The sequence below is a fragment of the Semicossyphus pulcher genome, unplaced genomic scaffold (assembly GCF_022749685.1).
Source record: "Semicossyphus pulcher isolate SPU_LCO1_2020_fin unplaced genomic scaffold, fSemPul1.0.p SCAF_19, whole genome shotgun sequence".
Lineage (NCBI taxonomy): Eukaryota > Metazoa > Chordata > Actinopteri > Labriformes > Labridae > Semicossyphus > Semicossyphus pulcher.
Genome location: NW_027211692.1, coordinates 8,647,684 through 8,661,814, shown reverse-complemented (window position 1 = coordinate 8,661,814; position 14,131 = coordinate 8,647,684). Strand labels below are relative to the sequence as shown.

The 14,131-nt window shown below is 42.4% G+C and overlaps 1 protein-coding gene across 1 annotated transcript; it reads left to right on the top strand.

The window, feature by feature from the left end:
- Positions 1-1,994: 1,994 nt before the first annotated feature.
- On the top strand, positions 1,995-8,709 carry ywhag2 (3-monooxygenase/tryptophan 5-monooxygenase activation protein, gamma polypeptide 2). The gene is made up of 2 exons (XM_069668101.1): positions 1,995-2,256; positions 5,439-8,709. The coding sequence occupies exons 1-2, from the start codon at positions 2,170-2,172 to the stop codon at positions 6,093-6,095; spliced, it is 744 nt and encodes a 247-aa protein (XP_069524202.1). The 5' UTR covers positions 1,995-2,169; the 3' UTR covers positions 6,096-8,709.
- Positions 8,710-14,131: the final 5,422 nt, after the last annotated feature.

The following is a 14,131-nucleotide window of genomic DNA, read 5'->3' as shown; positions in this document are numbered from 1 at the left end:
GTGTGTTAAATTTAAAGATGCTAGACATGGTCTGCTCTGATTATCGCACTAATCAGCTGCGTGAATCAAACCTCACCAGCAGAGTTTGCCCTTTGCATCGCTCACTCGTGTCTGGCCTTGAGGACAGGAAGTGCTGTGATCTCAGATTACAGTTCGGGGACTCCCTGAACCGGCCTGCCGCTCTGCAAAAATAATTATGTCATGATTTATTAAAAAAACAGACATTTTTAAGTGAACATGTGGAATGCATTGGTAAGAAATGCAGAGAACATGGGACAAAGTCTATACAGGATGTTTGTGGCATCATGTCCATAGTGAATGACCATCTAGTCTTTAATTTTAGACATTGCTCAAGTTAAAAAATGATCCTTGGAAAACAGGGAAAATATTAAAGGTCAGTCTGGGAGTGAGAACGAGATTTTCCAGCGATGAAAGTTCTGTTTAAACTCAGTTCTTAGCTCTAATTAATCTAATCTGACACAAGTTTACTCAATGAAAGGTCACGTCAAAGGTCACATTTTCTGAAGTTAAAATGTGGCCATGTGAGATTAATACCCTGACTCAACAGAGCTTATGTGTTACAAAGCATACATCATTTACTGAGCTCAGAAATAACGTATATTTGGACTTAAAACATGAACAATGCAGTGGCTGACTTTAACGCGCACCAGAAAAATGACCAGCTTACAGCAATTTTCCCTTGAAAGAAAACCCTCCAAGGTAACAGAAAATATATCACTGGGATACTGTCCATATAAGAGAAGATATAAGCTGCCAAAAACGCTTAGTCAGCTTCAGTTATGACTGTGAGCTCAATGCACTGAGCAGCCAACTTTTTTGTCCTATGCTTCCTCTCGGGCTACGTCAGACAGCCTGAACAAAAGAGGTTATTTGAGGTGAGAGCAGCCTGAGAGGAAGGCCTGCAGACGGCACTCAGGGCTGGGAAAGGCACTTCCAACTTTGTTTTTATGTTATTTTGATTTATAGCAGGTTTTTTTCTGAAAAACACTTTCAGCTGTGACCCCTGCGCAGGACGCACGACTAGAGGAGAGATGGACCGGTGGGACCATGGATGGAATCTGGGCCCTCATTAACGGTGCCTGAATAGCCTTTGAAGAGCGCATCCTATCATACATATACCTCCTGTCCTATGTTCATTGTTTGAACACCAGCTTCAACCACACTTGAATACACCTGCCAGGCCCAGGTTTTTTTGTGTCGCTTCAACTGTGGTAATGCACCTCATTAGGAGCTGAGCTTGAGCAGAGCTTTCAATTCCCAAGCCTCGCCTTTAGCCACAAGCTTTGGGTAGTGATCGAAAGGATGAAAGCGTGGATATAGCTGCTAAAAAGGAGGCTCTTATCTGGTTTGGGAATGCCCTGGGAGGTGGATGTTTGGACTACCTTTCTAAGCCTACATGCGAACGTGATCCGGGCCCAGGATAAGCTGCAGAAAATGGATGGAGGAATAATGCTGCAAGTGTTTTGGACAATAATCCTGAGGCCAGATTAACCAAAATGACTTGCAATAAAACAAATGCAAAATCATTCCCCCTTCTTCTTCCTGCTCGGGTTCTGGGTTTTATTGGAATTTTGTTCAGGCTTTTATATGGGTCCAGTTTCCCGGTTAGCCACATGCAGTTTGGAATTAAAATATTACCATGAAACTTTAACCCCCTGCCCCCACCAGCAGCCGCACCATGAGATGCTGTGTCACACCTAGACCCCCCTCCATCATCAGTAAGTTTGGCCACGCCTCTGGCTCCAGGGGACTCTATTTCCCATAAGGCCTTAGGCCCAGCTGCTCCCATCCATCCATCCATCCTCTATAAGCCTGGCCCTCTGCTTCCCATGTATGGAGTGTTACATCATTGGCACAGACACCCACCCTTCTGTGTGATGACGCAGCCGAGGGAGAGTGTGTGAGGAGGAGGAGGAGGAGGGGGAGGAAAAAAGAGGAGGAGGAGGGGTGAGGGAGGGGAGGGGAGGGGAGGGGAGAGAGGAGAGGGTGTCCCGTCTGCGCGGAGCACAGACAGACAGCAGGGAACAGCTGCAGCGTTAGGTTCGCGTAGGATTTCACTGCATTGCGATTTAAAAATATCAATCATTTTCATCCCCAAAAACCCGCGTAGAGCAGCTCGACTAAAAGCAACCAAACCTCATTTAAAAAATGGTCGATCGCGAGCAGCTGGTGCAGAAAGCCAGGCTGGCTGAACAGGCTGAGAGATATGATGATATGGCAGCTGCTATGAAATCGGTAAGTCCATTCAAACACTCACACATTACGAATTGCTCACAACATGTATGTGGATGATGTTTTAACACTGCTGTCTGTGCGTAAAGGCGCTCCCTCAATCTAGACTGTGCTGGCTGTAAATCTGGTGCCTCACTGGCTTTAATTTACTGCACAACAACTCGACATCTTAGAAAAAATAATGCTCAGTATCTTTATTATCATGTCGCCGGTTCATCGACAGCTCAGTGCCGTTTTTCCCCGAGTCCGGTCCAAACCGTCTCCTCATTGGGCGGTGCCTTTCCGTTGGCCGTTGCCGTTCAATGAAGGGATATTACAATGAAATGCACACAGGCCTGATCTTCATCTCTCGCCTAATGTCAGATAATGACTCTGCTCTTATTGCATTTGCTGCTTCTTGTCCCCCCTCCTCTTGTACCTGACCCCACCTCTCCTCCTTCCATTATGCCGAATTTCATAAAAGCTTGTGCTGCTGCTGGGAGCCATGTGAGGTTGCTCGGAAAAAGCCCATCTACTGCTCCTGCTCCCTCCTCCCCCCCCCCTCTTCTTATTCCTCCTCTCTTTGTCACGTTAATTAAAATAATATACTTCATCTAAATCTGCTCATTTTTCATTCCAGCCGAGAAAGCTTGGATGCATTTTTAAGCAGGAGTGCTTGATTAAAAAAATGCTCAGAAAAATAAGAGCCCTTTAACTGCTCTTTCCTCCTAACAAACGTAGGAGGCAGTAGAATCTCTCTAGAATATTCTTTGTCATATTGCAGTGAGGCAATATGATCACATTTGTGGGCTTTGTTTCCTCCTCTTGTTCACCTCCTCGGTCTCAGTGTGTGCACTGTGACATATTCCTCCTTAAATGCAGAGAAATTTGAAGTCATTTTGGGTGAATGACCCGGATTAAGAGTTGAATATCGGGTGCAAACAGGATGACATGACTAGTCTCCCTCCATATGAGCTTTTGAAGCTCTTACTGGCCACAGTTGAGGACAGAGCCTTTGTCTACTTTCCTTTTTTTTAATTAAATCTGCCCCCTTAAGGAATTCTGGGAGGTGGATTCACTAATGGGTTAAAAAAACTGCTGTGTCACACCAGCTCATACTGGAACCCAAAGCACCCTGGGAGTCCTACCCGGGCCTGTGTGACATCTCACATATAGATTAAAGTCGTCATGCGTGCTTCAAAATGAGGAACATTTTGTCGCTCGTTCCCCGGGGGAGATGGAGTGAGATCGTTTGTCATCGAGGGTTTCTGGTTGCAGGAGGTGGGATGATGTGTGTGTGTGTGTGTGTGTGTGTGTGCGGGGAGGGATTCCTTTCCCTTTAAACAATCTGCCATGTCAGTGCGGTCCAAACCGGGCCCTTGTGCAGGGGTGTGTACTCTCACTCTCTAATCAAAGGGAATCCCTGCCATTGCAGCCAGAAATGACATAGACATCTTTGTGCTCTCCATGAAAAATAGATTCAGTTTATTCTCATCCTGTAGTTTTTCAGACGCTGTGTGTACGATAGGGCTGCAGCTTATGATTGATTTCATTACCAACCTACTGTAACCTAACCTAACCTAGAAATGACTTAGAAATATCTTAAAATATCTCTATTTACTATCACTGAAGACTAAAAAACAGATTATATTCACATTTGTGAGGCTGAAATGTTATTTATTTATCTATTAATTTCCTGTTGATCTCCTAATTTAAAAAGAAGATGATTGGTTCAGCTGTTAATCTGCATGCACGGCTTTTAGCTGAAAATGAGGATCTTGGATAGAAATGAACATAATCAAAAACCTTAAAATTACGTCAGTTTGTTGCATTTTAAATACATCAGTGTAACACTAATTCAACGTGGAAGCTTTAAGTATAAGTGCACCATGTAGTGAAGACCTGAGACAACCAACACTACTGCTTCATTTGACTGTAGATGGCACGTTTGTCGGTAGCTGCAAACGTTTGTGTCAAAGTGTTTGACGGGGAGAGTGAAGGTGCCCCCACCTCTATAGGTTCTGCTCTCCATCCACTCAGTGTGTGTGTGTGTGTGTGTGTGTGTGTGTGTGTGTGTGAGACGTTGGCGATCCTGCGCCATCTTTGCACTCCTTTGAGCAGAGAATGTCAAACCTGAGAGATGACAAATGTAAAGCAGGAGCTTTTCAAATTAAAAGCACGTTTAAGGTTTTGTTGTTTGGTCCGAATGCAGTTGCTGATCCGACAGAAGCCATCCTTTAACACTGGGTTGCCTTTCCAATCGAATTACTCTGACCAACACGGTCTTTTAATAGTAACACAGTCTAACCAGCTATGAAAATGATCCGTCAGAATCTAAATTTAACAGGCGGACTCAGAGTGATGTCACTGCGTGGCGTTTTAAACAGGTAAAGGGGTCAGCTGGAGGCAGAGAGAAGGTCACTGGGACACGTGAAACGCCTGTGCAGTGATGGTTTTCACTTACAGTGCAGCTGCCCTGGAGGGCTCGTGGGAACATTTTAGCCATCTCCGGTCCTCCGTTCACTCCCGCCTCCCTCCTTCCCATCCCACCTTTCCTTCCCCCACCCCCCTCTGCTGCTGACTATTGAATATTTATTCTCACTAACTAGTATTAGCGATCCACGTGGCAACTGGAGCTACTGGGGCACTAAACTAACGGATTGGCATGGAAGCATGACAAGTGAAAGCTTGATAGCTCGTCTTCTGAGCCGTTAACTGTCAAGATTCTTTCACATAGAAAGACGACGTTTTTCAGAATTAGATCCAACTAACAATCGGTAAATTTGTCAGTATTTTCTTGACTACAGACAGTTGAGAGATGACAGGAAACAAGGAAGAGATAGATGCCTCAAAGGTCCCAGGCCAGGCTCAATCCAGGGTTGTTGCAGCTTGTGGTTGGGAGCTACAGAGTCGCCTCCCAATATGGCTCCCAAAATTGCTTAATTTTTTACATCAGATAATCCAAAACCAAAAGATGTTTGATTACCAGTGATATAAACAAATAAAAGCAGAACATTCTCACATTTGAGCATCTGGAACCACAAATTGATCTGCGTTTTTGCCAGAAAGAGCTGCCAGCACTTTCTAAACGCCAGATTTTCTTGGATGAAATGTTCTCATATTCTTTTCTGTATAATATTTATGTTGTTAATCGAGGCTTGTGCTCTGAGTTGGTGATTAAACGCTTCATTCGCTCCTCCTTCCAGGTAACAGAGCTGAACGAGGCCCTGTCCAACGAGGAGAGGAACCTCCTCTCTGTTGCCTACAAGAACGTGGTCGGGGCCCGCCGCTCCTCCTGGAGAGTGATCTCCAGCATTGAGCAGAAGACCTCGGCCGACGGCAATGAGAAGAAGATTGAGATGGTGCGGGCCTACCGGGAGAAGATTGAGAAGGAGCTGGAGGCCGTGTGCCAGGATGTGCTCAACCTGCTGGACAACTTCCTGATCAAGAACTGCAGCGAGACGCAGCACGAGAGCAAAGTGTTCTACCTGAAGATGAAGGGCGACTACTACCGGTACCTGGCCGAGGTGGCGACAGGAGAGAAGAGGGCCACGGTGGTGGAGTCGTCGGAGAAGGCCTACAACGAGGCCCACGAGATCAGCAAGGAGCACATGCAGCCCACCCACCCCATCCGCCTGGGCTTAGCTCTCAACTACTCAGTGTTTTACTACGAGATCCAGAACGCCCCGGAGCAGGCCTGTCATCTGGCCAAGACCGCCTTCGACGACGCCATCGCCGAGCTCGACACCCTCAACGAGGACTCCTACAAAGACTCCACTCTCATCATGCAGCTGCTCCGAGACAACTTGACACTGTGGACAAGTGACCAGCAGGATGACGAGGGAGGGGAGGGCAACAACTAAAGAGAAACCACACGTCGAAAAAAAATATATGAAGGGCCGGTGGACTTTGGCAGCCGCTTTTGCCGATGATACTACCGCAGCAGCAGTTCTTTATTTTTCCATGTGTTAAAAGAAAAGAATCAAAAGAGAGGTGAGAGTGGAGGTTAAATCTTAGTTTAAATATATATAGAAATATATATACAGTTGAAGGGGGCCTCCGTCTTCTTGATTTTCTCTTTGACATTTGCCAAAACCACTGATATGTCAGTCAATCAGCCTGAAGTGGTTGTTGTTGGATTGAAATGGCAGCCTCACACTGGCATAGGAACTGATCTTGTTCTGTCAAGATAAGCTGCTTAGTTAGGTTTTTGCGTGATAAGAGATGCATTTGAGTCACTTGAGAGAGAAAACGCTTGAATGGGAATGCCTCACAAAAACTAGTTTGCATTGGTTCCAGTCGTAGTCTGTAAATGAGAAAAGGGCCCTGAAAGCTATTGATGTTAATCTCACGCTAACAACGAAAAAAGAGAAACCGATTAATCCCCCCCCCCGCTCCCAAAAACATAAAAAATTAGAGGATAAATTATATTGGAGATAGAGAAAAAAAAAGATCCCTTTCCTTCTGTCTAAAGTGTATTCGGCATCTCACAGATTAGTCTGTTATGTCACTGGAACCACAGATCCTTTCGGAGGTGAAGATTATTAACGGCAGAGACTTAACGATATAAAACGAAACAAACAAAAAAAGACAAAAAAAATGAATAAAAGCAGCTTCAGAGTTTGTGGTTTACTTCTGTGTTTGTTTTATTAAATGCACTTGCCTACTATACTGTTTCTTCAGTGTAAGATGATGACAACAATAATATTCAATATTGTGCATGCTGGTGATGTATTTATATACAGTAGCTTGACTTTATTAACTTATACTGTGGGTGTTAAGTATTCATATGATTGAGAAAAACAGGCTTTGTCAGATGTTGATTTCTAATTTATTTTTTTGTTATGATTTTTTTTTTTTTTTTCTGATTTGCTGAACCAAAATGGTGATCGTAAAAATTGACCTGTAATGGGCGTTGCTTTAGTGACATGCAAATATGTGTATTTAATTTGTTAATGAAAGAAAAAAAAAGGCTGATAAAAAACTCACCGGTGATCACTTAATCTTACCAGCTGGTGTTCGTCACATTGAAGTATGATTATGATATATTTTGTTCTTCGAACAGTATTTAAGTACTCTTTTCTGTCATGCTATCCAGTTTGAATAATGGTGAAGTTTTCAGGCTCAATGTTTCTGTTATGAATTCACAAACATGGACCATATTTTATTTCTGACAGTATACATTTCTGTTTGTTTGTTTGTTTTTATACATTTTAGCTGTTCCTGAGTGACAAAATATCTTGAATGTGAGTCATTATGTAGCAGTTGCACAAGAACCGAAATAATAGCTATGATAATAAAAAAGAATATGACTAAATTATACATGCACCATTTCCGTGGTGGTCTAGTGTATTGTTGTATCGTCACCCATGAAAGAAGATGATGTTTTAAAGGGAGGAAAATGTCTGCTTTGTTTTGTGCCCTGAGTACAGTACGTGCTTTCTTTTGGTGCCTGTATCTTTATTTAATATGCCTCGTTTGCAAAATAACCTTTACAGAAAAGAAAAAAAACAGAAATATCTGCCAGTATTTAAAGATCCTGCAAGCATGTGTGCAAGATGTAACAGTTCCCTTCAGTGGCTCCTCACTTTTGTCAGACGGCACTGCTCTCTGTACAGCACAGACGTAAATATATTCAACACTAACGCACACAAAGAGTCACAGGGAAAGCAAATCAATAGAACTGGTTATTGATTAGAAAGAATTCACGTCTTGAGAACAAACTTTAGACACTACGAAGCTGCTTAAGAGCACAGAAATCTGCTGCTAGTTCTTCTATATATAGAGTATAACATAATATATTCATACAGATGGCAGTTTTTTTTTTTTTTAGGGACTTTTATTTTGTATCTCACATGTGATGGCTTAAGAGAGAGAGAGAAACCAAAAGCCTTAAGGTCAGTCACACACAACCTCCTTCATGTATGCCAATTATGTCACCATCATGAGTCAGCCTCCATGAGCTCACACTGTATGTCACAGCTGCTTTGATTTATTTTTAAACGTGGTATAAAGTTGATGGTCCTGAAGGCTCGCCAGGCAAATAGCATGAAATCCTGACGCCGCTCTTGCACAGCTGCTCACACAGATTAGGGATATTATAAAGGAGTCAAAATCCTACACTTTCATTTATTTCAGTTCATGTGTGTTGGAGTATTATTTTTTTTGAAAGAAAAAGCCATGTCAGGAGACCCTCACTCATTGCCAAGAATACATGCATTGTGTTCCTTCTTATTTATTTGTGGTTTGTGATTTTACGTTGAAGTTTTCATTAATTTGAATGTTAAACATACAAACACGAGAAATGAGGAGAAAAGACTTTATTTAGGAATTAGACTACGAAAGATCTGACCTATACTGGAAACAAGCAAGCGGGGGTGGGGGTGGGGGGGTAGCTGAAAATGGTTTACAATCTGTATGCTCTGAGGAATCTTTTGTTGCCATCTGTTGCCCATTAAAGTTATTTGTTTATCGGTATTATTCTTTATTTTCATTTCTCGCAGTCATACCAGAAACACCGCAGCTCATTCCTTCTCATTCTGTGAGATGATTAGAGACGTTTACAGCCTACACATGGAAACAGGAAGTGAATGTGACCTTATGTAACCCTTTAGTGGGCCACATAACAGGTGTGAGCGTGCATCCGTATTTGGGATGACTGTGTGTGTGTTGTATTGTATGTGCCTACACCACTGTATGTGTCGAGGGTCTGTGGGTGAATGTATGAGATGGAGTCTGTATTAGCTGCAGTGCAGAGACGCTGCCAAGCTCACACCACATCTACAATATGTCTAAAATGAGGCTCTTTTTGAGGCGGCTCTGCTAATCATTAACTGAATTAGGGCACACATTAAAGAATATTACTTCAGGTTTTATGATCGCAGAAGAGAAGCGCTGCAATAACGTAAAATGCTGCATCTCATCGGGGATGATATAAGGAGAAGCCACTTCTATTTTAAATGTACATGCATGCAGTATTTTTACTCCCACATCTCAAATTTATCTGACTAATTCTGCATATCTGTGTTTCAAACTGGGAGTCGATCCCTCCCTCTGATTGATAAGCTGAAGTGGCAGGTTGCTGGATCGCCCACCCTCAGACTGCAGCCTCTTGCTGCAGCTTGCTGCACTGAACCTTTCATGAGATGAAATTCTGTGCTTTGAACGCTGCTCCTCGCCAGCCAATCGCTGACAGGCTCTCTCTCCGCAGCCACCAATCCCGTTCCTGTTGCTAGGGCTATAATAAGTATCCCACTATTAGCCCGGCTCCTTGCTGCACTGCTCAGACACCTATTGCATCCTGTAAAAAAAAAAAGAAAGCTCAAAGCACACAGGAGGCATTAGGATTCAGCACCAACCTATCTTCCAGCTTGTGTTTTAATGCACTGCTACACTTTCAGGGACATTGGTGTCATCGTTGTTGGTAAATGCTGGTGACATTTATACATCCCAGAACACACTGGGGCCTGATGATGGACACGTAATTGAATCTAGAGCAGCTACAAATGTAATTCAAGCACTTTAAATGACAATGTTTATCAAATGTTTAAAAATATAATGCGTCCAAAAAACGATCTATAAAATCACGGTGCTTACATAAAACGTACATATCCATTCGAACCAGTTAATTTATTGGATGTAATTGACATGCCTGGCTAGATTATGTTCCGGTCTCACGTACAGGATACATACAAAACAAATTATTCTCCTGCCGTGCTTCAAGTCCACATTTTAAAAACCTGCCCTGTTTGATCACCGTCACATAAAGCATCATAATCTTTGAGGGGAGGCCAGGATGACAAAGCACAAATGATCATCCAGCCATAATTATGTCACACTCAGGCAAACAGCGTCTTATTCACTGAAACTAATTCCTTGTTAGCTTCAGTGGATGGCCAAACAGCGTCTTATTGAAAAGGTCCTGATGATATAAAACGATCTATGCCTCTGATGATGGAGTTGAAAATAAACTGTGGAAGCCAGCTGTATCTTGAAGATGAAACAGGTAAGTTATTTTTGTCCTCTCTGATTTTCACGAGCGCTTTCAAGTTTGCAGGAAGGTATTTCTGTACACAACTCCTCCTCTCTTTCAGGTACAAGATGACAGATTCAATGAATGTTTCTCTGCTTTTGAAGGAATAGTTGAAGATGCTTATTTTCTTTCTAGCTGGGATTTATATGATAAAAAATAGATATATCAATACAATGTCATAGCTGCCTGGCCATAAGTGTAGCAGCTTGTTTGTTTAGCTTAGCATAAAAACTAGAATCAAATGGTGATACAGCTTGCCTGGATCTGTCCAACAACAACAACAACAAAAACTGCCAACCAACTCCTCTATTGTTTTTTTTTCTTGCCAGAAGCATTTGAACTGATTAAACAAATAACTCATTGCTAATGCAAGTTAGCTAAGTTAGCTGTTTTCCTTGGCACACTGAGACTTTTTTTCAGTTGAGTAAATTTAGCTTAAATACAGCCGATGGATTATCCATGATTTAACTTTAAAGTTAAACATACATCCTTATTATTTTACATTTGTTTCAGCCATGCTAACTGTTTGTGGCAACATGGGTCAGTGCAGCACTTTGATCTAGCCTGAAATATCTTCGCAAATATTTGAGTGACAGCTATTAAATTTGTTACAGTCATTCATTAAATCAAGAGGACAGAACCTACTGACTGGTTATCCTCTGACTCTTCTAGCTAGTAGACATTTCTAGTTTGTGGAGATACACTTCAGAAACAAGACTTGGTCAAAACCTAGTATGTGGCTGACCGCATCAGGTCAATGTGTGCGTTTGTGGGCAATGTGTTACAAGGACTGTCCTTATTAGGCTGATGACAAGTGCTTGAAAGCAGGTGCGCGCTGCAGACATAGGTAGGGACAGCGGACGAGCAGTGGATGAGCAGCCCCGCCTACTCCCCGAACAAAGTATCCAGAGCCACAGAGACAGAGAGTCGCGTCAGCGGAGGTGCAATATGCTCCATGATCCGCCATTGCGATGTCGCAACTCTCTCTCTCCAGTACTCTGAAATTACCGTCACTCGCTCAGTCAGTCAGTCAGTCACATACAGACCCGTGTGTAGGGCTGACGTGTTTTTTCTGCAAAATATGTTTAATTACCTTGTAAAAATCCTCCCAATGCATCTCTTCCTTCTCCCTCATTAAAAATTCCTGAATCTGCACAGTCCCCGCCCACTATGTACTACGTTTCTCCTTTCGTAAAAATTACAGCCGAAAACAAAACACGTCTCTGCCATCGTTCAGTGGCAACTTGTTGAAACTGAGCTATCCTAAAATGTAGTAATTAGTACTAAGATTAACGTTAGTAGTCAGAAGTGAGTTTGCAAAAATGATGACGGTTACAGCTGGCTCACGCATCGCCGAAGTGGTTGCCATAGGTTACACAAAATGATATGCATAGCGTCACCCCGTCCATTAACGGGATTGGCTCCTTAGGTTTGTGACGTCTCAAACCTGCCAATCTGAAAACGTGTTGTTCAGCCTGTCCTTGGTACACTGCAGTTTAAAAGCAGACAGGCCCAGCCATGGAGAAGACTGCTGATGTTGTCCCTGATATGTCTTGTAGCGCATGAAGAACACCACATGGAGATGTTTACAAGGTTAAACACTTGTTTTTCACTGGAGGGGGGCTTTAAAAGAAAATGTTAGCATGCTATCAAGCTAAATTGTTAAACTAGAAAAAAGAAGCTAAGACGGTAAATATGGTAAACGGTGCAGCCTTCCAGCAAAACATGCTGACATTAGCATTTAGATCAAAGCAATGCTGCCCACGGTAGGTTTTAGCTTCACAGAGCTGCTAGCATGCTAGCATAGTTGTGATTCTTGTCTTGTTTCAGTCCAGTAAAGGCCTTAACAACCCATGTTCTTTCTTTTGCTTATGTAAGACTCTTTAACACAGATTACCTGTTTCTTCAAGTCCTTGGTTTGCAGTTTGCAGTTCTTATTCAAAAGACATTAGGTCAGTGATTTTTTCTAAAAGGTCATCACAAGGTCTGAGGTTTGTTGCAGTTTATTGATTTCCTTTGTTAACTCCACACTGAATGCAGCATTTCTTGCTGTCTAAAAATGCCTGCACTAAAAGGCGTTTAACCTCCTGTGGCTCAGGCTGCTCACACTCATTGTTGAGCCATTCATCGTCAAACAAACCACATGGTTGTCACGTCTAGTTTTGAGGGCTTGGGGGCAGCAATGACAGCTCTGTGGACTGGACATGTGGACAAACAGCCTTAAGTCTTACTCACATGTAATTAAACCTTGACACCTTCCCATAAGGAATATTTGGACCGGTTTCAAAACAGGATGGATAAAGATCGACGGCTTTGTGAGTTCAGAGTGCTGGAGGTGAAACATGGCAGCTCATGACCGACCATTTGTTAGAAATAAAGCCTCGGATGAACGCTATATTAAATCACTATTCTTCAGTGCTGAGGAGATCATATTCCTGAGCCCGGGTACTGATAAAACAGAAGAGACACTTTGGATTTTGAAAAGTTTATGATCTGACTCAACGTGATCTGCACCTCAAAGATTCAAAGAAGATAATAGCTGTACAGCTCCCAAAATATCAGCCCATTAGAGGGAGGGAAGGAGAGAGAAAAGAGAGATGGAGGGAAAGAGGGGACCGATGTAGAGAGAACAGAGACAGATCTATAAATAGGCCTCCCTGCAGCCTGTGAGTAGACAGTGAGTAGACCAGAGACATCAATGTGACAGCCTCTCCACTATAGAGACTATCTGCCTCTGTATGGATGGTGAGAGTTCATATCTTCGGTTAAGAGAGTCTGATTCATCAGATTTACCCCCCGCTGAGCAAACACACGACACGACATGACACGATATTACACGGATACGACAAATAATCAGCTCGGATATCAGCTCCTTTCTTAAAGTTCAATCCACCATGTTTTTCTCTCTCTCTTGCAGCATTAAGTTATGATAGCACAAAGAGTGCTGCTGACTCTTTCTGGCACAAAGACAGCTGTTATGCATGACTGCTGCAACATGAATTATTCAAGATAACATTTAGACTTTGTATTATTTATCAAAAAGTGCCACAACGTTCAGCTGAAGGTTTTAAGAGACTATTTTTAGAGAGTGCTTGTCCCAAAACATTGCAGGATACATTGCATCTGATAGTCGGTGGGAAAGTATCATCATATGATTTTTCGGAGAGCTTCATCCCCACTAAATGAAGGCTCTCCATCTGCATGCAACACTGCTGTCATTAAAATAAATAAATAAAACTGGTTCCGCCTAATAATACTGGAGGTGATTATTCATAACTACAGAGGCTTGTGTGATGAACAGAAGTTCTTAAAAGGTGAGTCTAAAATTAAGTCCTCCCCTCCTCCTCACCCTGTTTCGCAGTTACGTCACTCTGCATGTGCTTTCATGGCCTCCCATTGCAGGAGAGTCACAGTCACACAACGTTCCCCGACAAAATGACATCATCATCAAAATAACACAAGTACGCTCATACTCAATTATTTAAACTCTTATTGGACATGTTAATTATATAGGAACTCATGAGAATTTTAAAATACTGTAAATTCAATGTATAAGACGCACTTTTAATACAATGTTTTTCATCTAAAAAGTTGGCTGCATCCACAAAATGAATTTTATTGTTTTAGGGTAATCTAGCTAACGCTTCGTCATGGACATGCGCCATCATGATCGCCAGAGCAGCCGCCATCCTCACAACAATCAACGTTACTGTAGCTGAACTACGGCAAAGGTAGCTAGCAGGATTGCAAACTTGACATGGCGAAAACAGATGGTAGGTTATAATTTGTGTCTGTTTTAAATGTGTTTCAAATGAAAATACATTGAAATAGTGGTGAAATAACTAGTATACATGTTTTTTTTAATAA